The sequence below is a fragment of the Saccopteryx bilineata genome, chromosome 2 (assembly GCF_036850765.1).
Source record: "Saccopteryx bilineata isolate mSacBil1 chromosome 2, mSacBil1_pri_phased_curated, whole genome shotgun sequence".
Classification (NCBI taxonomy): Eukaryota; Metazoa; Chordata; class Mammalia; order Chiroptera; family Emballonuridae; genus Saccopteryx; species Saccopteryx bilineata.
This window is the reverse complement of record NC_089491.1, coordinates 21304019-21328229: the sequence shown is the minus strand read 5'-3', so window position 1 is coordinate 21328229 and position 24211 is coordinate 21304019. Positions and strand designations below refer to the sequence as shown.

Genomic DNA, 24211 nt, shown 5'->3' with positions numbered 1-24211 from the left:
TTATCCTATGACCACCATTTACGTACAAGGGTTCAATAGAAACATTTTATGCTTTGAGTCCAAATTAAGATCTGGCTGATACTTAATACACCCTAATTATGTGGTTGTTTCTCCAGAGGGCTAAAAAGCTGCAAGGTTGGCTTTTGTCCTAACCATTTATAACCATGGGCTTGCCGGATGAGAGCCAGTGGGATGAAACCACCTGCAGGTCGGCTGTGTGTCAGCATCCACAATGCTGGGCAACTATCCGCCGGATTGAGAGGGGCCACCCTCGAATCCTGGGCTCACCATGCAAAACTCTGGATGTTAACGGTGAATTACCCAACTCATTTCTTTCCTTACAAGATATTTCAATTATTTCTGTTTGGCTCCCTTTTGACATATTATGTGTTTTCTTCTGGTCTGCTTTCTTAGAGAAACCACCAGTGCTCACTGTTGTAAATATCTCCGATTCCTGCTTCCTGGCCAAGAGACGTCCTCAGCATCATTTACCCGGATTCACCTTGACTAAGCCTCACTCTTTATTGTCTTGGGGTGCAAAGTTTGACTCCAAATTTCCAGGCAGGTAAATTACCATGGAATCTTCCTTTAAGAACCTGCTATCTCAAAATTCTGGATTGACTTCCTTTACCTTTGTAGAAGACCTTGAGAAATGTGGGTTCAAAATAAAACGCCAATTTAGCTAAGGAGGTGGTAAATAGGCGGTGGGAAACTAAAAAGAAAGCATCCTTATTCGTGTCCTAAGAGTTGGTTAAAATGGTGGGGGTATATTAGTTTGCGAGAGTACGTATATACAGAGTACCGCAGACTGGATGGCTTAAACAACAGAAAGTTCTCTTCTCAACCTCCTGAGGCTAGAAGTTCAAGATCAATGTGTTGGCAGAGCTACTTTCTCCTGAGTGCTCTCTCCTTGGCTGGGAGGCGGCCATGGTCTCCCTCTGTCACAACATGATCTTTCCTCTGAGCGTCAGTGTCCTAATCTCTTCTTATAAGCATACCAGTCAGATTGGATGAGGCCTCACCTATATGACCTTGTTTTACTTTCGTTACCTCTTTAACGACCTTATCTCCAAAAAGAGTCAAAATCGGAGGTACTGGAGGTTAGGATATCAACAGATGAATTTCGAGGGACACAGTTCAGCCCATATCAGGGAATATCTCATTAGCTTCTGTGAGTCATCAGAAGACTGCCCACACGTGCTGGCTGTCTTCTTTTATTTTTAGGTATGAAACTATAAGGTCTTGAAGGAAGAAGCAATGGCTTTTCCCTTTGAATATCCTACAAAGTTTAGCTCCTCGATTAGTGCTTGCTGATATATGAAGCTAAGGGAAAGGTATCTGTGGAAAGCTTAGACTTTTAAACTTTGAAGACCCTGTTGCCTGGAGTCAAAAGCATTAATGGTGGCCTTTGTAGTGGCTTCTAGTCTCCTGTTCAATTTCAGCAGCCCTCGATGACTTTTCTTAGGCCAGAGATAGTACAGAAAAGGATAGGGCTACTTTCAGGTTCTATTGTACTCAAACCCTGGGAGAACAGCGGCTTTTCCCAGTCAGGGCCTCTGAAGGCAAAGACCATGACATCATTGTTTAGTCACTCATTGGGTTCACAGATAAATCATAGTGGGGTCTACTTTCCTGGGCACTGGGCATACACTGTGAATAAGATAGTCTTTTCCTCAAGGAGCTTTCAGTCTAGTGGGGGGCAAGAACCATTTGTTGTGACGGGTGTGGTATGAAGAGTGCCATCTAGGTGTGTGGAAATTCAGGGGAAGGATTCCTAACCCAGGGCTCGGCTTTCTGTATAGGTGGCACCTGTGCTTAGACCTGAAATTAGAGCAGTTTAGTGAAGTGGGGGTTGCAGGTGGGAGGGAGACAGGAAGAGAGTTCTAGACTACATAAATAGCACATGCAAAATCCAGAAGGCAAGAGGAAGTTCTTTAAGTGTTAGGAAAAAAGTTCAGTGTTTAGAACCTAGAGCAGGAATGGGAGAGTGATCAGGGTTGAGAGTGGGGAGGGGGAGTAGCAAGCAGGGGCCTTCATCATGTAGAACTCTGTAAGTCAGGCTAAGGAGTTGGGTCTGTAGCTTACATGTCTTTTCAATAGTTATTCATTTATACAGTTAACATATTTAAAAAAATAAAGTAGCAAGTGATACAAAAATGTAAGAAGACAGTATTTCTCTTTTAATTAAGTGAGAGCAGGAGAGGCAGGGAGACAGACTCTCACATGCGCCCCAAATGGGATCCACCTGGCAAGCCCCTTATGGGGTGATGGTCTGCCCATCTGAGAAGTCACTCCAACTGAGTTATTTTTAGCGCCTGAGGTGGAGGCTGCAGAGCCATCCTCAGTGCATGAGCCCATCTTGCTGGAATCAGTTGAGCCACGGCTGCAGGGGGTAGTGAGGGGGGAGGAGAGAGAGAGAGAGAGAGGGAGGACAGGGTGGAGAAGCAGATGGTTGCTTTTCCTGTGTGCCCTGACTGGGAATCAGTATTGTGATTTTATTGTCATGGCTTTAAACATTTTTCAAAAAATTTAATGATTTTTAGAGAGAGAGGGAAGAAGAGAGAGAGAGAGAGAAATATCAATTTTTTGTTCACTTATTTATGCATTCATTGGTTGATTCTTGTATATGCCCTGACTGGGTATTGAACCCACACCTTGGTGTATCGGGATCATGCTCTATCAACTGAGCTACCTGGCCAGGGTCCACTTAAACCATATTTAACTTAGTAGCAGTAAGTACATTTACAATATTGTGCAACCATCACCATTATTTATTTCTAGAACTTTTTCATCATCTCAAACAGGAACTCTGCACTCATTAAACAAGAGCTTCTCGGCCCTGGCTGGTTGGCTCAGTGGTAGAGCATTGGCCTGGTATGCAGGAGTCCTGGGTTCGATTCCCGGCCAGGGTACACAGGAGAAGCGCCCATCTGCTTCTCCACCCCTCCCACTCTCCTTCCTCTCTGTCTCTCTCTTCCCTTCCCACAGCCAAGGCTCCATTGGAGCAAAGTTGGCCCGGGCACTGAGGATGGCTCTGTGACCTCTGCCTCAGGTGCTAGAATGGCTCTGGTTGCAACAGAGTGATGCCCCAGATGGACAGAGCATCGCCCCCTGGTGGGCGTGCCGGGTGGATCCCGGTAGGGCGCATGCGGGAGTCTGTCTGACTGCCTCCCCGTTTCCAACTTCAGAAAAATACAAGAAAAAAAAAAAAGAGCTTCTCATTCCCTCCTTCTTCCAGCTCCTGATACTCTGTTATATTTTGTCTATGCTCTTGCCTATTCTAGGTACCACATATAAATGGAATCATAGAACATTTGTCCTTTTGTGTCTGGCTTATTTAACCTAGCCTAATGTTTTCAGGGTTCATCTGTGTTGTAGCATGTATCAGAATTTCATTCCTTTAAAAATATCCCATGTGTGTATATACCACATTTCGTTTATTTAAGTTGTTTTTGGGCACCTACATCTAAGATATTTAAATTATTACTGATGATGATGTAACTTTCTGCAGCTGGAGAGAGAGAGGCATGGGCTATTTATTCAGTTGATACGACAAATGGTTGTAAAGTGTTTGCAATGTGCATTGTCTATTTGGGAACTGTTCTGGGAAAAACAAAACCTAAGGAGATGGTGAGATCCTACATTCATTCGGTAAGTATCCAGTCCGAGGTTTTCTATAACTAAGTAGAAGGCTTTTCCTCATAGCACTATTTTATCATCCCAAGAAGACTTTTCTGTCTCTGTCTCATGTTCAGAAACTTTCATTTTTTTAGGCCTCGGAAGGATTTACCTGAAAAAGATGTTCCGAATAGATCTCCCAAAGAAAGCCACAGATTAAAAAAGGTATTTCTTCTGCATCTTCTCTTTATTAATGGAAATAAAATATTTGCTTTTATTTAGCATTGTTTCTTAGGATGACTACAGTCTGAATAATGATGATGATAACTATCTAACATTGTCCCTTACAATAATGCTAGGATGTGTGCTAACGGCTTCCCCTGCTTGCCATTACCAGAGATCTCAGACACAAGTGGGCTTGATCTGTGGCAGTTTGGCATAGGTCAGAATTTTGTCTCTACCCTGTATAGAACATGTTCAGCTAGTAAGTAAATGCTGTTATCTCATATTACAGGGAAATTAGAATGCTGGGATGGCAGACCTGAATTGGGCCTTATGGTCATCTACTCTGTTGACTTTGAAATGTTTTTAGCTATGACCTACAGTAAGAAATACTTTTTCTTTCTTTTTTTTTTTTAGTGAGAGAGTAAGTGGGGTGACAGACAGGGACAGACAGAAAGGGAGAGAGATGAGAAGCATCAACTCATAGTTGTGACATCTTAGTTGTTCATCGATTGTTTTCTCATATGTGCCTTGACTGGGTGGACGGGGGGTGGGGGGGAGCTCCAGCCAGGCCAGTGACATTTTGCTCAAGCCAACGGCCTTTGGGCTCAAGCCATCGACCGTTGGATCATGTCTGTGATCCCATGCTCAAGCGGGCAACCTTGGGGTTTCAAACCTGGGTCCTCAGTGTCCCAGGTATAACAAACATGTCATAGAACAATCCTTACCCAAACTAAGGGTGATGTATTCTGATACTTTCTGTCCTGCTCTATTTTATTCTATTTCATTTTTAAACAGTGTAGGCTTCAATTCACTCGATCTGATTCAATGATCTATGAGTGAGTTGCAATTACAGTTTGAAGAACATTGCTATGGTCTATCTCATATATTTTTCAGTTGAGGAAAGTGAGGTCCAAATAAGAAGTGATTTGCTAAAGCACATAGCTATTTAGCAGAAGAACTAAATTCGAGTTTAGGAAGAAAACCTTTTCTACTTTTCTACAGTAAGATTTGTTGCTCTTTGAGGTCCTATGGATGCCATTTATTTTTTTCATGAGATATTTCTTCACTTTTCAGTGTCATGTGGAGAGTGGGAGGAACTAAGAAAGGGTAGATGGTTTGAATGGATGAATGAACAAAGAAAGCACTTACCTCTTTGACCACTTTGGAACAAGAGGGTTAGATTAAATTAGTTTAAAATTAATTATTTGAATAGGTAATCCATGTACATGGTTCTACATTCAAAAGGCATAAAAGGATTTACAGTGCAAAGGAATCTCCCCTGTTCTCCCAAGCCAATCATTTTCTTTTCCTGGGGACACCTTATTTTTCACCGCCACCACCCCTTTCCTACTAGGGTTATGGACAAGATGATTTGTAAGGTTTCCTTGAGCACCAGTGTTTTAGTATATTAAATAGCTCAACATGAAAAGAGTTAAGACTTTAACTTTCATGCAGATACCTATATTTGTGCACAGGCTATAAAAGGAGTTGCTTCTGTCTCTATCAGTTCCCTCCCTGCTCCCAAATTGTACTGTAATATCTCTAGAGGATCTCAGTCTTTGGAATGGAGTAGCCAGAATGAGTAGTGTTCCCTCAGGTAGGCCGAGAGGTAGTCCCATATAGGATGAGGTTTGGAATTGCCAAATGCCCCCCTAATGTCGCAGTGAGGCAGGGGAGACTTTTCACTTATAAATGCTCACTCTTCTAGTACCTATACTGATACCTGGTTTCTTAGGGAACTATTATAAGGATGTTTGGGTGAGGGAGACTGCCTTTTTATTACCTTGTGAGCCATTGTACTCTTTTGGTTAGCTTAATAATCTAGTCCTTGGTCTGGTACTGAGTGCTATCAGGAGCTGTTACCTTCAAACCATACATAGGCTTTCTTTTTTTCTCTTAGCTTCCAGTGCTAAATTTGAATGAGACACCACTTCCTTGCCCACAAGATGTTAGAAATATGATTGTAGTATGGATTCCCAAAGAACAAGAGACGCAAGTGGGGTGAGTATCGTGTCTAGAACTTAGGGATCTTCAACTCCTAGGTTTTACAGAGCCCTGCTGTCCTCTGCGGGTCTCCTTTCTGCGGTCTCCTTGTTAGCCACCTCACTGCAAGCAGCAGGAGGCCAAGCGGAGACGGGTATAATCTCATGCATCTGCCTCTTGCTACACTGGAATTCTGTTTTAATGCATTTGAGATTCATGTTCTGGGACTTCTCTACATCAAATTCTACATGGCAGTAAATAGCCTACAAGATAGGGCTCACGCCTGACCTGTGGTGGCGCAGTGGATAAAGCGTCAACCTGGAAACACTGAGGTTGCTGATTCAAAACCCTGGCTTGCCTGGTCAAGGCACATATGGGAGTTGATGCTTCCTGCTCCTCCCTCTTCTCTCTCTCCTCTCTCTCTCTCTCCCCCCCCCCCTTCTCTAAATATATATATATATATATATATATATATATATATATATATGGCCACATGACAAAGATCACTTGGCAAAGGCCTAAAGGCTTGCTAATATTGACAGCCTTAAGAAGAAAGTGGTTTTTATTTTGTGACTGCTAAGGTTTTCAGATATTTGTTAAGTAAGTATTTAGAAATGATGAGACTTAAGAATTTCTTTTTATTTCATTTTATTTTTAAAAAATGATACTGTGAATGCTTTTTTATATATGTATACTTGTGTGTGTGTGTGTATTATAAACAAACAAATAAAAAAACCCCAATGGTTATTTTCTTTCATGTAAAAGAAGCCCAGATGCAGGTGGGCCAGGGCCTGCGTGCTGTAGTATGTCAGGCCCATGAGCTAGTCAGAGGCCAGAGCTCCTAGCTTTCTGGGTCATCATCCTTAGTCATGGCTTCCATCTTCTAAGGTGCTTCACCAGGGTTTTGTTTGTTTGTTTGTTTGTTTTTTGTTTGTGTGTGTGTGTATGTGTGTGTGTGTGTGTGTGTGAGAGAGAGAGAGAGAGAGAGAGAGGAAGGGAGAGAGAGGAGAAGCATCAACTAGTAGTTATGGCACTTCAATTGTTCATTGACTGCTTTCTCATCCGTGCCTTGATCAGAGGGGCTCCAGCTGAGCCAGTGACCCCTTGCTCAAGCCAGTGACCTTAGGCTCAAGCCAGCAACCTTGGGCTTAAGCCAGCGACCTTGGGCTTCAAGCCAGCGACCTTTGGGCTCAAGCCAGTGATCATGGGGTCATGTTGATATCCACGCTCAGCCTGGTGAGCCTGTGCTCAAGCCAGATGAGTCTGCGCTCAAGCTGGTGACCTCGGTTTTTTTTTTTTGTATTTTTCTGAAGCTGGAAACAGGGAGAAACAGTCAGACAGACTCCTGCATGCACCCGACGGGGATCTACCTGGCACGCCCACCAGGGGCGAGGCTCTGCCCACCAGGGGGCGATGCTCTGCCCTTCCAGAGCGTCGGTCTGCCATGACCAGAGCCACTCTAGCGCCTGGGGCAGAGGCCAAGGAGCCATCCCCAGCGCCCGGGCCATCTTTGCTCCAATGGAGCCTTGGCTGCGGGAGGGGAAGAGAGAGACAGAGAGGAAGGAGAGGGGAAGGGGTGGAGAAGCAGATGGGCACTTCCACTGTGTGCCCTGGCTGGGAATCAAACCCGGGACTCCCGCATGCCAGGCCGACGCTCTACCGCTGAGCCAACCGGCCAGGGCCGGTTTTATTTATTTATTTATTTATTTTTATTTTTCCAAAGCTGGAAATGGGGAGGCAGTCAGACAGACTCCCACATGCGCCGGACCGGGATCCATCCGGCATGCCCACCAGGGGGCGATGTTCTGCCCCTCTGGGGCGTCGCTCTGTTGCATCCAGAGCCATTCTAGCACCTGAGGCAGAGGCCACAGAGCCATCCCCAGCGCCCGGGCCAACTTTGCTCCAATGGAGCCTTGGCTGCGGGAGGGGAAGAGAGAGACAGAGAGGAAGGAGAGGGGAAGGGGTGGAGAAGCAGATGGGCACTTCCCCTGTGTGCCCTGGCTGGGAATCAAACCCAGGCATGCCAGGCCGACGCTCTACCGCTGAGCCAATCGGTCAGGGCTGACCTCGGGGTTTTGAACCTGGGACCTCAGCAACCTAGGTTGATGCTCTATCCCCTGCGCCACTACTGGTCAGGCCACAGGGACTTTTAAGATCTAAGTGAGTGCTAGGGTTCCAGCCATCATATCCATGTTCCAAGCAAAAAGGAGGAGGAAGATAACAGAGGGAAAATACTTAAGTATCTCCTCATGCTAAGCAGTGAGAATTCTGGTTCCTGTCCTTCTGTAGTCTTACAGTGGTGGGGATTTAGACATTACAAACATCACTGCACCTAAGTGTATAACTGCTGATTTGGACTAATGCTATAAAAGTAAATAACTGGATTGTGTGACAGACTAGGGGGGGACCTTGTTGAGATGTGAAGGTAAGGGTCCTTTTTTAGCAGCCTTGGGGCAGCAGGTCCTGGGTTCCCAGCTGGCCATGTCTGAGTACAGCATAGGATAGAAATCTTCTAGTCCTCATTCACGAGTATCCTTGGTGCTTTTGTTTAAGATGTCTGGAACTGAGTTGTGGTATTCTTATTTCCAGTCCAGCTAAGAAGTCTAGCATTTCCAGCCAGGATGGGAAGAAGAAAAGAGAGGCCTCTACAGTGGTAAGTTTGATGTTTGGCCAAAGCTTTCTGATGTTACTCAGTAGAAGTTATTTTTGTTTTCCTTTCAGATATCTTCCCCCTTCTGTTCTCTCTTTATTTTATTTTACTGTATTTTATTTTATTTATTCATTTTAGAGAGGAGAGAGAGAGAGAAAAAGAGAGACAGAAAGGGGGTAGGGGGAGAGGGAAGCCTCAACTCGTTGCTTCCCGTATGTGCCTTGACCCAGCAAGCCCGGGGCTTCGAACTGGGGATCTCAGCGTTTCAGGTCGATACTTTATCCATTGTGCCACTACAGATCAGGCCCTGTTCTCTCTTTAAATGAACAAAATTTTCAAAAAAAAACCCTCTTAAGAAATAATTACTGCCTGACCAGGTGGTGGCGCAGTGGATAGAGCATCGGACTGGGATGCAGAGGACCCGGGTTCGAGACCCCGAGGGCCTACCAGCTTGAACGCAAGGTTGCTGGCTCCACCAAGGGGTTACTCGGTCTGCTGAAGGCCCGCGGTCAAGGCACATATGAGAAAGCAATCAATGAACAACTAAGGTGTTGCAACGCGCAATGAAAAACTAATGATTGATGCTTCTCATCTCTCTCCGTTCCTGTCTGTCTGTCCCTGTCTATCCCTCTCTCTGACTCACTCTCTGTCTCTGTAAAAAATAAATAAATAAATAAAATAAAAAAAATTATAAAAAAAAAGAAATTACTAAATCATTTTGTACTGAGAGACTTTTCCCCTATCTCCTCCCTGTGGGAAGGTGAAGGGCACCTTGAAGAGATGATAGGAGGAACTGTTGGATATTGAGGAGGAATTTTTAGTCAGTTAAAAATGAATACCCAGTGTGGTGGAAACAGAATTTCAATGGAGTAGGGATTATTTTGAACCTGGGCTGCTGCTTCTAATTCTACCATTTATTGGGTAAACATGCTTTAAAAGGGTCGCAGAGCTGGAAGGTTGCTACATCCATGAAAATAGCGTTTTGGTCCATTTTGTTCATTGCTGAATCCCAGCTCTAGTTCTGTGCCTGTCACAAGGTTTGTCAATAAATATTTGTTAAATGAATAAATGAATATAACCTTTTTTGGGGAAAAACAAACAAAACAGCTAATCCTCATATGGTCGGAATTCAACAATAGAGTTGGGGAGCCAGAGGGCAGAAGGGGGCGGTCCTCACAGTGCGGACCGGAGCGGGCTGCTGCTGGCCTCAGTCTGGGAACAAGGGGTTTCCTGTGCGGCATTGTCGGGAGGCTGGACAGTGGGTGGGAGAGGCGGCATTGAAGAATGCCTCAAGGAGTTCTCTCCACTGTTTCTTTTCCAGAAATGCAAGCCATCTCTGCTTCCCTCTGGAAAGCAGGACTCAGACTCACAGCTGAGCGCTCCAAGGCTGACTGTGCCCCCGCCCTCCCCAGCAGATATGTCTGAGCAACCAAGTTCAGAGTTCCTCCCTTTCTGGGACCAGTTTGACACAGTGCCTCAGTATCTACTGAATGCGTGAGTAGCATGCCGGCCTGTGGGAGAGCTAGGGCGCCTGCTTTCCTTTGAGGCTGAGAAGGGTCTAGACAGTGTGCTCCTCCTGAGCAGGGAGGGGAGAAAACCATCACCCTATTTGTTCACTGAGTTCTCAGACTTACCAATATGCAGTGGTGACAGCAGTCACCATTTATCAAGTACTTAGCATCTGCCTGGCCCTGTGCTGAGTAAGTCCTTTACATATTTTCTCTCATTTAAACCTCTACTAGGAGGTAGGCCAATTACACTCCTCATTTTCTAGATGAGCTATGGCTAAGTGGGAGGCAGAATGGATATGTGGTTTGGAGTGAGGCAACCTTTACATTTTACATGAAAATTTACGGGCTTTGCAAATTTTGCTACTTTATTTAGCTTCTTTAAGCTTCATTTTCCTCATCTACAAAATGGGACAATACTACTTGTCCTCAGGGTGTTGAAAGGATTCACTGGTATAAAGCATGTGAGCCTGACAGATAGTAAACACCTAATCCACCCAGCTATAATGAGCATGGCTGTTAGCGAATGAGTACCCGTTGGTTCAGGCCTCATAGGCCCAAAGTGGACATTTCTTCAGATATGGAGCCCTTCTCATATTTCTCCTCAGCCACACTCTCCAAGAAGAGCTGCTGCTCATTGTCTGGCTGTCTCTGTCCCCTTCAGTCTTTTGTCAGATGAAGGGAAAACCATGCCTTGTCCGGAGGTGAAGACACAATTGTCTATAAAGAAAAAGAAACCTCCTCTGGAAAAGAGCCGCCCTGACAGCGCCATTTCTGCTCAGATGGGTCTCTCTATCCACCGCCTCACCCTGCAGGTGGGTGCGAGGGTGTCTCAGAGCACGGTGTCTGCGTGCACATCCAACTCATCTAGCTTCGAGGCTGGAGCGGTTGACCCACCCCCAGAGAAGGGCTAGGCTGTGTGCAGGTGAAAGCAAACGTGTGGGGAGGTGTCTGAGGAGAGCATCTCCCTGTTTCTTCTGCACGTCGTCCCCCATGCCTCTCCCCTCTCCGGAGCTCCTGGTACGGTGGGTACAGTGGTGCCCGCACAGGGCTCTCAGATCTGTGTGCTGACTAGACGGGTAAGTGCACGGGGACCCAGCTGGGAAGGGGAGAGGCCTGCCGGAGAGCTGTCCTTTCTTTCCCCCAGAGACCGGCTCTGGGACATCCTGAACGTTTGAGGAAACTGTATTATCACCTGAGGATGGAAGGTAGGGTTCCCGGTGCTGCCAGCTCGCCAGGTGCCATTCTCCCTCAGCCCACAGCTCTCATACTTGACCCTGGTCGAAGTTCAGTGACGTTTGTGGCCACACATATAGGGTCGAGTGTAGAACTCAGGAAACTGCAACTTCAGGAAGCAGCCACCACCACCACCACCACCACCCTTGCCCCAGCCAGGTCCTGACCAGAGAGAGAGTGTCACCACTGTGCAGCAGGGCACAGCTGGCAGCCCAGAGGGAGGGTGGCAGCTATCAGGGAGAAGAGGATCGAGCTGGTTCTCTGGTCACAGATCAGAAGCAGCAGCAGCAGCAACGGCAGCAACAGAGGAAGTTGAAAACACCTACTAAGAAACAGGTAAGCAGCAGTGAGGGGACACCTGGGACTTGCTGGGCACAGCCCGGAATGGGGAGGGCTGTGTAGGAGGTGGGACTCTCCTTGTTCTCTGTCTGGTTGTCAGTACGAAATTCCTATTTGGTTGTAGATATTAACTTCCTTCTTTAGACTCTTTGAAAGTGTTGTTCACTTCCAAAAGTCCTAACTCAGTTCTTCCTCCTGTGGCTTTCAGGAGGCTAAGAGGAAATACAAGAGTGGTCCAGGAAGCCAGAGCATGTGGCATAAACGTCGAGGTCCCAGCGTTTGTGACCCATGGTCTGGTAAGGACAATATGGGTTAAGGGTGATGGAATCCCAGGATAGATTGGAGGGCAGAAAAAGCTGAACATGTTTGTCATTTGGGGACCTGCCTTGCCAGGCACTCAGAATTCTCCTTGGAATGTGTTGGCTTGCCTATCATCCTTCCATCATATATTTACTAAGCAAGCACGCGGGGCCACATGTCTGCTTCTCACGGGGTTTGAGAGAGGACCAGGAGCGAGAGTCCGAGTCATCTTCCCTCAGGCCCTACCTTAGAAAAGGCAGGTGGTCTGAGGTTGACGAGCAAGCCCTGAAGAGAAGACCCTGGAGGGGACATTGGCCGAAGAGGCAGGGGAGATCTGGGGCCCCTCACTAAAGCCCCAGGAGAGTTCTATGGCCCTCCATTGCCTCGGCCCCAAGTTAGTTTCTGCAGCCTCAGGTTGAGATCAACGCATTATCTAGCCCCATCTAGGAGGCAGGTGATCTTTTCCCTCTGAGTTCATGCTGGAGATAAGAACGGGTATCTTGTCTTTTTTGGAGTTCTTACCGTGTCTGAGCTGAAGGACATACTTATCCCTGTCCCTCTGACATTTCTCAGCTCGAGTGCAGACTGGGAGGGAAGGAGGGAGAAGGAATCCTCCTAAACCTTCTGCCCTGCTTAGACTGGATGTCGCTGACTGTAATGTGGAAATAAGCGTTTAATGATCAGAATTTACTCTCCAATCCTGGGGCACTGGGAGGGCTTGGGTAAGGTGTTTCCTGGGAAGGAAGCTGCTCTCTTGGAAGCTGAGCTCTCTTATACCAGTGCTGTCCTCTGACTGAAGATGTAACAAGACTCCTCGCTCTCACACGGGAGGTAGAGAGACCATGGCTGTGGCCAGGGCAGGAGGTGACTTGTCCAAGCTTAGCACCCCATCCAGAGTGACCCACACTTCCCTGAATTCCACTCTGCTGCTCCCAATGGGAGCAGTTTTCCTGAGTGACTGGGCTGCCCCTTTGAACCATGTGCTTAGAGCAGTGGTCTGTCCTCACTGAGTTGAGAAAGGCCTTATGGAAGAGATGATTTTTGCATTGGATCTTGGGTACATGTGAGAACTTTCTGACATGGAAGACAGTTCCTGGACGTGGGGCTAGCCTGTGCAAAGGCGTCTCGGAGCAGCGTGGGTGCTCAGGGAACCCTGAGCTGTCCACGTGGCTGTGGGGTTGGATATTTAAGGGAAAGGTGGGTAGCGGCTTGTATAGCCTGCTAAGATGTTTGACCTTTAGCCTCCAGGTCAGTGATGCTCCACCGTGACTGCACACGAAACCAACTGAGGAGCTTTTAGAGCCCTGACTCCTGCCTGCACCTGAGACTTGCTAGCTAAATCAGTGTTTTTTAGAATTCTCCAGGGTTTCAGTGTGCAGCCAGTGTGGAAACCAGTGCTGGGAGGGAGGCAACAGAATTGTTGAACAAGGGAGTTCCTTGACTGGCTTTACCTTACAACATAATACTTCTGGTAGCAGCTTGGAAGACGTTCATTTAGATAAAGGGAGACTGAGAATGGAAAGAATAATTTAGTTTCAGGACTAGTTCGGTATAAAGCTGATGTAGAAGAATTCTGGAACTAGAGCTTTTTAAAATTTTTTTAATTTTTAAATTATTTTATTATTTTAAATTTATTTATTCATTTTAGAGAGGAGAGAGAGAGAGAGAGAGAGAGAGAGAGAGAGAGAAGGGGGGAGGAGCAGGAAGCATCAACTCCCATATGTGCCTTGACCAGACAAGTGCAGGGTTTTGAACCAGTGACCTCAGCATTCCAGGTCAATGCTTTATCCACTGCGCCACCACAGGTCAGGCGGAACTAGAGCTTTTTAGGGGGAGAAGTTTCATTTTCAGAAGCCAATATGGGTACATTAGCTATGGTGCAAGAAGGTCAGAGGAGTGGCCACTAACTGGGAAGGTAGAGTTAGAGCTTCTTTTGCTGCTGTGCTGTGAAGGTAGCTGCCCCTTAGGTTTCTTGAAAGAATCCTGGGTCTTTCAACACACACTTTACCTTAATTTCTAATTCTATAATAGATGTGGGCACAGTCCCAGGTGACCAGCATCACAAATAGAATTCAGAAAGCCTGACTTCCTTTTAGCTGCCTCTAAGGTCCTGTCTTGTCCTGGGTAGGGAGTCACTTGTAGACTGGGGCAGTGGTCCCCAACCCCTGGGCCGTGAACCGGTACCAGTCTGTGGGCCATTTGGTACGGGTCCGCAGAGAAAGAATAAATAACTTACATTATTTCTGTTTTATTTATATTTAAGTCTGAATGATGTTTTATTTTTTTAAAATGACCAGATTCCCTCTGTTACATCCGTCTAAGACTCACTCTTGACGCTTATCTCTGTCACGTGATACATTTATCCGTCCCACCCTAAAGGCCGGTCCGTGAAAATATTTTCTGACATTAAACCGGTCCATGGCCCAAAAAAGGTTGGGGACCACTGGACTAGGGGGTCAACTAGAAGCCCAACAATAGGATATGAAATACAAATAAGAGAACTGAGTTACTTTGTGACCACTAGGTAGCAGAACTCCCCCAAGTCGGAGAAGTAACAAAAAGGGGCAGCACACGGGGACGAAAGAAGGCTGCACCCAGAAACAGGTGAGAGTGAATGAGGGCCACGCTGCTAGGGCCCTGCTTCAGTGATCTGTTACTGCCTAGCAAACCACCCCGAAGCTGAGACCATAGGGCTTTGTTATTTCTCCTGATTCTGTGTGTTGACTGGATGGTTTGTCTATCTTGCTTGATGTCACTCATGCAGCCACACTCGGCCGGAGGCTGGGCCGGGGCTGTTGGCCAGATTGCCGTGGTTCTCTTCTGTGAGTTCTCTACCTGTGGCTAGTTTGGGTTTCTTGACGGAATAGTAATCTCATGCAGGCACTTTCTTAAGGGGTGGGCCTGGAACTGGAACAGTGGCACTTCTGCCATGTTTTATTGGTCCAAAAATCACCAGTCTGGCCCAGATTCGAGAGGAGAGGAAATGGACTCCCTCTCTTGGAAGGAACAGTATGTGCGTACAGGAATGGGAGGAATCCTTGGCGGCTGCTTTTGGAGGCAGTCTGCCCTCAGTGACAGCTGGGGATGGGGAAGAGTGGGTTCTGGCTGCATCTGGTCAGCCTGGAGGGCAAAGGATGTGTGATACCAGCTTCTCTCTTCAGTGTTAGGAGATGGGGTTTGATGTTAATTTCTCCAAGAAAAGCATCTTTTAGAAAAATCCTTTGTTTCCTAAAGTTTCAAGTTCCCTTACACTTACTCCAATGGATTTCAGGATTCCACAAAAGGACCACAGAAGGACTTCGCTGAGGACCACTTGGATCCCATCCTCAGGAAGCTGAGTAAGTTACTAGGTTGAGGGACCTGAGGACGGGGCTGAGGACAGGAAAGCTAAACCTGTGATGACCGGGATGGCTCACGTCCCTGGGTGACGCAGACCTCATCCCCTCAGAGGCTCCTAAGGATACCCCAGGCCTTCCTTTTCTGTTCTCCTGTTGTCACAGTTAGTTGGGAGAAGGCTATAGGCACAATTAATGGCTGAATCGTCTTTTAGATGCTAAATTATCCAAGACAGAACCCGCTAATGAGGATGAGATTGTGTGGGAAGCCCAAGAGAGGACCCCAGAGGACCTTTCAGCCAGCACGTCTAGAGCACGTTGGAGCCCTGAGCTCAGACCACGGAGGACTCCTCAGTTCGCTGATTATGAGGACAAGGAGGACCAACTCTCTGAGACGCAGAGAGAAGAGTCTCTGGAGGCAGAGGCAGGAAGCTCCGCTGGGCAGCCTGTTCCACAGCGGGGTGCTTAGAGCTCTGAGGGCAGCCACCTTGGACAGACAGGCTAAAAGGAGAGGGGCTTCTCCTCGCAGGAGCCTCCAGCAGGGCCTGAGCATAGGGGTTCTGTTTTCTTCATGTGTCTCTACTTGCCTCTAAAATAAATGAGGTGAGGAGAGCCCCACCCCTTTGAAACTCGCATTGTTTCTCTTCCATTAGGGTCAGAATAATTTGGTGATTGAACATAGCCGCTGCTTAATCAAAAGACTCATTCTCTCTTTCCGGGAGGAGGGGAGAGATATTTCTTGGCACCCTTTTCTGGATCACTTTTATCTCCTCTCTGAAGCGCTGGAAGGTTTCTAGTTGTAGGAAGATGAATTTGACCCTAGGGAGCACCTCCTGTGTTCCCAGCTTTCCTCTCATCCTCTGGAAACGCTTTCTTTTGAGGATGGTATCCATACAATAATACTGGTTGCGTTCTGTGTAACATCCCTGCTTACGTGGGACAGGACCCGTATTAGCCAGAAAGAGTCGGAAAGCATTGTCCCCGATGCATTGCTCCCGTTTCTAAGGTAGGAAAAGTTTCCCTGACGCTCATGAGGACTCAGAATCTCAGAGTCTCAGGATTGCTTGAACTTGAGATTTGGGAAGATTTTTGTTTGTTTGGTTTTGTCCTTATGCTTTTTAATTTAGAAAACAATTCAAAATTACGTAAAAGTAAAGAGAATACTGTAATGAAATTCTCATGTACCCAATGAAAGCTGTGGGCCCTATGCCCCATGAGCCGGGGCAAGGGCAGTGGGCCTCAGTATGCTCAGCAGCTCTGCACTCAGGGGCGAACCTCCTTCCCACAGGGGGGGCTGGTGGAAGACGAGAGTCCCCGCCTATTAGCTGTACGGGCAGGAACTTAGCGTCAGCAACAGGTTACTGGTGTCAAGATGAGAAGTGATGTCATCTGCCCCTTCTGAGGACACAGCCCTCCGGCTGGGAGTCGGGGCTGAGGGAGCACTGTGGGGAGCACTATGTTGGGCTGCAACAGCCTGGAGTAGGGATTCTGTCTCACTGAAGCTGAGAGAGGGAGCGTGCATACCATAGATGCTTGCAGTTCTTACTAAGCTTTTGTAGAATTTCTTGAACAAATATTTCTTCATTTGTTGGACGCGCTTTGGCTTATTTCTAGAGACTTAAAAAAATTTTTTTTTTTAAATTTATTGAGCCTGACCAGGTGGTGGCACAGTGGATGGAGTGTCCGACTGGGACGTGGAAGACCCAGCTTCCAAACCCTGAGGTCACCAGAGCAGGAGTCACTCGCTCTGCTGTAACCTCCCGGTCAAGGCACACATGAGAGAGCAATCAATGAACAACTAAGGTGCCACAACAAAGAATTGGTACTTCTTAATCTCTCCCCCTTCCTATCTGTCTGTCCCTATCTGTCCTCTGTCTCTGTCACACACACACACACACACACACACACACACACACACACATTAATTTGAGAGAGAAGGGAAGGGAGAGAAAGAGAGAGACAGAAAGAGAGAGAGAGAAAGAAGCGTCACGTATGTGCTCCGACTGGGGATTGAACTGGCTCTGTACATCGGGGACAATGCTCCAACCAACTGAGCTATCCAGGCAGTGTGATTTTAAAAATTACAAAAAGAATTTTTTTTTTTTGTATTTTTCTGAAGCTGGAAACGAGGAGGCAGTCAGATAGACTCCCGCATGCGCCTGACCGGGATTCCCCTGGCACGCCCACCAGGGGATGATGCTTTGCCCATCTGGGACGTCGCTCTGTTGCGACCAGAGCCACTCTAGCGCCTGAGGCAGAGGCCATGGAGCCATCCCCAGCGCCCGGGCCATCTTTGCTCCAATGGAGCCTTGGCTGCGGGAGGGGAAGAGAGAGACAGAGAGGAAGGAGAGGGGAAGGGGTGGAGAAGCAAATGGGCGCTTCTCCTGTGTGCCCTGGCCGGGAATTGAACCCTGGACTTCCGCACGCCAGGCTGACGCTCTACCACTGAGCCAACCAGCCAGGGCCACAAAAAGAATTTTTTACAAAAATCTTTTTCACTGGAGTGCAGTCCATGGAGCTCCTTACACTGTTCAGAAGTGGAACTCTGGGCTGGACCTAAGGTCTTTTTATAAAAAGAAACTTATCCATCATCAGTTATTTGGGTTACCCTAAGTATAGTTCATACAAGAAAGACAGATTAAATGTTCAACTCATTTCTAACATTGTCTCAAAACAGATCAAATTAGAAAGCTCAAACTGCTGCCTACCCATTCCTTCTCATTTCCAAACCAAATCAAATTATCTGACATCATCTGTGTTACTAAGACTGAACTTTACTTAGCTGAATCCTCATGGTGAGAGGAATCTAAGAGGCATTACGTGGGCGGTTTTCCCGAAAATAATATTTCTCAAATGTACATTACATTGCAGAACAACTTCTGTGGGAATTAAAAAATTTACAACTTTTTCCATTTTTCCTTAGCTTACCCTCAGATCTGTTCACCCGTGCAAACACGATCCCCAGTGGTCAGTAGTGGGGTAAGGATGGGCAGCTCTTAGATTACATTTGCTCATTTTATCTGAAGACTCAGAGGAGAGAAGGTCTAACTGTTCTGTAACAAATTCAGCTATGTAGTAAAGCAACTCTCAGAAATTGGCACATTCTTTTAAGACCTGTTGATGAGTCCGTAGTTATCTTTTGACATATTTTGAGTGAGTGACATATTTTGAGTGAGAAGCAAAGGCTGTCTGAACACTGGCCTTTGCTGCTGTTTTCAGAGGGAGATAAAACATTAGCAGGCTAAAACTTGTTTCACCTTTGGTACACCAGTTCCTCAAATTTGGATAACCACAGGCAGAATTCAGGGACATATAATCTCATAGCACATTACAGTTTTCACGGCACTTCACACCCACTGTTTTGGTTGGTTCTCTGGCCAACTGTATAGATAAATGTGGATTGTCTACATTTATAGATTAGAAAACCCAGGCTCAGAATCCAGGGCTGATGACAGCCCACTTGGGGCCTTTGAGTGAATTAGGAAAAAGGCACCCTTTAAGATACTTTTCCTCCAAGTGCTGAAAAATCATTTCAGTGTGTATATAAATATATGTTGATTATACCCCCAGAGTAGGCCCACAACCTTCACAACAGCACCTGGTGGCCTTGCTGCGGAGATGAAGTAATTTGCTACAAATCAAAGGCCCCATTGAAGGGGGTTGTTGGGTTTAGAACCTGGGTCCTTGATCTTCTTGTCCACTGTACTCTAATGTCTCTGATTTCCGCTCTTTAAGGTACAGTTGACAGTCTTAATTAGAAAGGAAGGATGAGGCCAAGTAGAAGTTAAGTGACAGAGGGGGAGGAACCCTTATTAACTGTTTGCTTCGCCCTCCCAATGTCCTGAGAGATCAGGAGCCAGTTAACTGCGCTGCCATTTCCCCGCCTTCTGGGCCACAGGCATCAGAGAATTAAAGCCTGATAGCCAGAGGCTCCAGCCAGAGTCACACGGAGATCCACGTCATGCATTTACGCTGACAAGATGACCTAATACTTAGCCTGTTGGAATATTGTCCTAGGAGCCCTACATTCCTGAGAAACTAGTCTGGTTTCTTTTTCTGTTTTCTATGTTCTTTGTGATCTTTACTAGGGATAGTCCACTTTGTTTTGGGTCACCTTGATTTTCTGACCTGTGTGTAGAAGCAGAGTCAATGAAAGCGTCTTCAAATATTCTATGTCCACAGCCTCCTCCTTGCCAGGTGTCTTTTGTTTTGGCAGTGGTCCTGACATCTGTTCTTCATTGTTTCTGGATTACAGAAAGCCCCTTATGTGGGGGAGAGTCGAGGTTTCATTCATGGTAGCCGCAATCTTTAAAAAATTAGCTATTCAAATGTAGGTAAAGGAATTTTTTGCTTAGTTTAAGGACAAAAATACCTCTAGCCTTTACAGAAATGATTAGACACTTTGAGTCCAGAGGAATCCGGGAAAGAATTTCTAAATTTTTTCTTTCAGTTGCCAGAAAGTATCAGGGTATGAAATTAATTTTCCATCCTATTTATACATTTATTTAACAAACATAGGGTACCTATTATATGTTAGAGTATTAATCCCTAGATTATCTTGAAAGAGGAAAGAGAAGTTCTGGGTAAGTGGTAGAGAGTCATTCCCAAGAACACAGCTAGAAGTTTTCCTGGTAAAGTTGTTTGGGACCACTAGGTGGCAATGTTACATTATGAAAATGACATTCTTCAATGACTGGAGGCCTCTGGTTATTTCTGAAGCCGACTCTTAGTCAAAGAGACTGCTTTGTGTGTAAATGGAAAAATGTGGATTTATTTTTCCATTTACATATGTGATTTAATTTAAATGCTCAAGGGGACCAGTAGTTTCTAGAGGGATGGGGTTGTGTCTATTGTCATGGTTACAGCCCTAGGTTATAGCCTATAGCATGTAGTAGGCACTCAATGAATACTGACAAATGAATTAGTCTTTAAACAGTTTAGACTGACAGTGAAGGAATGATTTTAAGAGTGTAGAAAATTCTGGAACATGCCCGAAGGCCTAGGATTTAGGGCAGTTGGGAGCTATTGATGGTTCTGATGGATCATGAGTTGGGCAGAGACATGGGGAAGCAGCACTTGAGAACAGAAACACCAAGAGCAATCTGAGGTTCTGATACTGCTTTGTTCCTCCTCAATTTATCTTGACTAGTTTCACCTGCTTAAAAGTACAAGGAGGGAATACATGAACACATTCAGATTTCTTTTTTCTTGAGTCTCTGTCTTGAAAGAGATCTCCAAGAATAATTTACTCTGTTCTTCTCTGCGTCTCATTCATTGGTACATTTTTTTATTCAATCACTTCTTTGTTATTAATTTATTTTTTCATAATATTAATTGAGCACTTTTGTGCAAAGCACTGGTCTAGGCAGTGTGAGCATCTCTGACCTTTTCCTCTCGTGGCCTCTTAGAGTTTAATTAATCAGCAAATTATATTAGCTATAGCATCCAAATCCATACTCCTGTTTCTTCTGCTCCATCTGCTTTTGTCCAGGTAACTGCACGAATCCCTGTTCTTGACTGCTACTATCCGTTCTCCCAGCTTTCCAACATGCAAATATGATACCATACTACTTTTCTTAAAACTCTCCCTTGCTCTCAGAATTAAACCTGACTTCCTTTGCTTGTTTTATAAGCTTTCCAAGGACAGACTGTGACTTGGCTGCGCTTTGATTATTTTCCCAGCCTCGGTCCCCACATTCCTACTTTATTCTGTGCAATCCAGTAATGATTTTTTTTTCGTTTGTTTCTTCTAATGAGCTCTCCTCTCTCACCTTCAGACATTTTTTCTGTACCTTTCTTTCTTTCTTTCTTTTTCTTTTTCTTTTTCTAGGTGAGAATAGGGGAGCTAGTGAGGCAGACTTTCACATGTACCCTGACTGGGATCCACCTGGTAACCCTATCTTGGGGCGATGCTCAAGTACTGAACTATTTTTAGTGCCTGAGGCTGATGTGCTCCAGTGGAGTTATCCTCAGCACCTGGGCCACACTCAAAATAATCGACTTGCTGGCAGTGGGAGGAGAAGAAGGAGAGAAGGGGGAGGGGGTATAAGCAGATGGCCATTTCTCCTGTATGCCCTGTCTGGGAATTGAACCCGGGACATTCATATACTGGGCCAATGCTCTATCCTCTGAGCCACTGGCCAGGGCCTTTTCTGTACTCTTCAACTTAAAAATTTCTCTTCCCTCTTCTGCCTGTTACTTTCTACTTATTCTTTGGATCTCAGCTTATATGTAACCTATTTGGGGAAGTTTTTTCTGATCACCCTCTTTCACTTCTCCTATCACAGCCTCTATGGGGTTCACAGCTTGTCTGCTGTCACCCTCTCCTGCCAGACTATGAGCTCTGTGAGTGGCATCTGTCTTCACTGCATATCTTTAGAACCTATTTAAATGCCTGGCACATTGTAAATGCTCAGTAACATGCTGAATGAGTGACTGAATAAAAAACATAAATGATATATCTCCTTTCTTTAAAGGTACATATAATGTACTGTTCTTTAAGGTACATATAATACAGCAGTGTGAGCTGAGCGGTACAAAGCAGGAGTTAGCTATAGTTAGGAGAAGAAAGGGGCACTTTGGATTCTACTATCTGAGACCGAGTTAGGTTTGGGCAAGTGGAGATGTTTGTGGAGGTGGCCTTTAGGTGGAGGGAAGTGACACAGGTGGGAAAAGTTTGGGGGATAGGCAAGAAGTGCAGAGTTCCTGTTTGAGAGGAGTGAAATGTAGCACTGGAGACAGCTTATAACTACAGCATTCAGGGCCTTGAATGCCAGGCTAGAGAGAGTGGACTAACATTTAGAAAGTGTTCATCTCATGGCAGTGAAACTTGAATTAGAGACCAGCAGGACCCATCAGATCGGTTAGGAGGCTGGCATAAGAGTCAAGATGAGAGGTGCTCAGGGCCTGCATTATGTAGGCGGCAATAAGAATGGGACAAAGGGACATTGTACAAAAGAAGAATTAACAAGAACCTGGAAACTGGAGAGAGAGGGAAAGGGAGAAGTAAAAGAATTTTCAGCCTGATTCAGTGAGGTCCTGTCATTACCAGAAATTGTGAACTCAATAGGAAGAATCAGTTTCAAGAAAGATCAATCTTTTTTTTTTTTAAAATAAATTTTTATTAATGGTAATGGGATGACATTAATAAATCAGGGTACATATATTCAAAGAAAACATGTCTAGGTTATTTTGTCATTAAATTATGTTGCATACCCCTCGCCCAAAGTCAGATTGTCCTCCGCCACCCTCTATCTAGTTCTCTGTGCCCCTCCCCCTCCCCCTAACTCTCTCCCTCACTCCCTCCCATGTCCTCCCTCCCCCCACCCCTGGTAACCACCACACTCTTGTCCATGTCTCTTAGTCTCATTTTTATGTTCCACCAATGTATGGAATCATGTAGTTCTTGTTTTTTTCTGATTTACTTATTTCACTCCTTATAATGTTATCAAGATCCCACCATTTTGCTGTAAATGATCTGATGTCATCATTTCTTATGGCTGAGTAGTATTCCATAGTGTATATGTGCCACATCTTCTTTATCCAGTCTTCTATTGAAGGGCTTTTTGGTTGTTTCCATGTCTTGGCCACTGTGAACAGTGCTGCAGTGAACATGGGGCTACATGTGTCTTCACGTATCAATGTTCCTGAGGTTTTGGGGTATATACCCAGTAGAGGGATTGCTGGGTCATAAGGTAGTTCTATTTGCAGTTTTTTGAGGAACCACCATACTTTCCTCCATAATGGTTGTATTACTTTACAGTCCCACCAACAGTGAATGAGGGTTCCTTTTTCTTCACAGCCTCTCCAACATTTGCTATTACCCGTCTTGTTGATAATAGCTAATCTAACAGGGGTGAGGTGGTATCTCATTGTAGTTTTGATTTGCATTTCTCTAATAACTAATGAAGCTGAGCATCTTTTCATATATCTGTTGGCCATTTGTATCTCTTCCTGGGAGAAGTGTCTGTTCATGTCCTCTTCCCATTTTTTTATGGGATTGTTTGTTTGTTTGTTGTTGAGTTTTATGAGTTCTTTGTAAATTTTGGATATTAGGCCCTTATCTGAGCTGTTGTTTGAAAATATCATTTCCCATTTAGTTGGCTGTCTGTTTATTTTGATATCAGTTTCTCTTGCTGAGCAAAAACTTTTTATTCTGATGTAGTCCCATTCATTTATCTTTGCCTTCACTTCTCTTGCCATTGGAGTCAAGTTCATAAAATGTTCTTTAAAACCCAGGTCCATGATTTTAGTACCTATGTCTTCTTCTATGTACTTTATTGTTTCAGGTCTTATATTTAGGTCTTTGATCCATTTTGAATTAATTTTAGTACACGGGGACAGGCTATAGTCGAGTTTCATTCTTTTGCATGTGGCAAGAAAGATCAATCTTTGATGTAGCTAGAATCCCTGAACATCAAACCTTTACAATGAAATTATTGTTATATATGCTTTTCACTTATGGAAATTCAATAAAAAATGGAGTACAGGTGGGAGGGAGTGACAGAATATAATGGAACCGGTGGGGGCTGTTCCAACCCTGCCACTCAGTGAAAGCACATCCCAGAGGGAGTGCGAGTTGGGGAAGGTAAATCCACTGTTCCCCTGTGGATTTACAACACCATGTACATTTTATGGATGGCTAATGGCTTATTTGAAGGTAATTTTGGCTATTCACAATCTGTGCCTTATATACTGATTTTAGATCTGTATTTCCTAGCAAGATTTGGCTTAAAACTTTTTTCACATTGATTTAAGACAAAGAGAGAGGGGAAGGGGGAGACGGGAGGGTAAGGGAGAAAGAGAGTGAGAGAAGCATCAAGTCATTTCACTTAGTTGTTCCATTTAGTTATATACTCATTGGTTGCTTCTTGTATGCGTCCTGACTGGGGATCGAACCTGTGACCTCAGCATGCTGGGATGATGCTCTATCCACTGAGCCACCTGGGCAGGGCTAATATTTGGCCTATTAAAAATGTATGTCAGACACTAGGCTGGGTGGTAGACAGCAACCAAGA

At 45.3% G+C, this 24211-nt stretch overlaps 1 protein-coding gene across 1 annotated transcript; it reads left to right on the top strand.

Moving 5' to 3' along the window:
- Positions 1 to 126: 126 nt before the first annotated feature.
- Positions 127 to 15669, top strand: C2H9orf43 (chromosome 2 C9orf43 homolog). The gene is made up of 13 exons (XM_066254666.1): positions 127 to 312; positions 415 to 565; positions 3774 to 3843; positions 5744 to 5844; positions 8416 to 8479; positions 9798 to 9970; positions 10649 to 10799; positions 11132 to 11192; positions 11492 to 11556; positions 11768 to 11855; positions 14384 to 14463; positions 15131 to 15197; positions 15410 to 15669. The coding sequence occupies exons 1-13, from the start codon at positions 165 to 167 to the stop codon at positions 15661 to 15663; spliced, it is 1473 nt and encodes a 490-aa protein (XP_066110763.1). The 5' UTR covers positions 127 to 164; the 3' UTR covers positions 15664 to 15669.
- Positions 15670 to 24211: the final 8542 nt, after the last annotated feature.

What these genes read in the sequence shown, in the direction of transcription:
- C2H9orf43 (XM_066254666.1), top strand. Translation starts at nt 165, where the DNA reads ATGGGCTTGCCGGATGAGAGCCAGTGGGATGAAACCACCTGCAGGTCG. An exon ending in GACTCCAAATTTCCAGGCAG is followed by an intron (nt 566 to 3,773) that starts GTAAATTACCAT and finishes TCATTTTTTTAG; the next exon opens with GCCTCGGAAGGATTTACCTG. An exon ending in AAAGAGAGGCCTCTACAGTG is followed by an intron (nt 8,480 to 9,797) that starts GTAAGTTTGATG and finishes TTTCTTTTCCAG; the next exon opens with AAATGCAAGCCATCTCTGCT.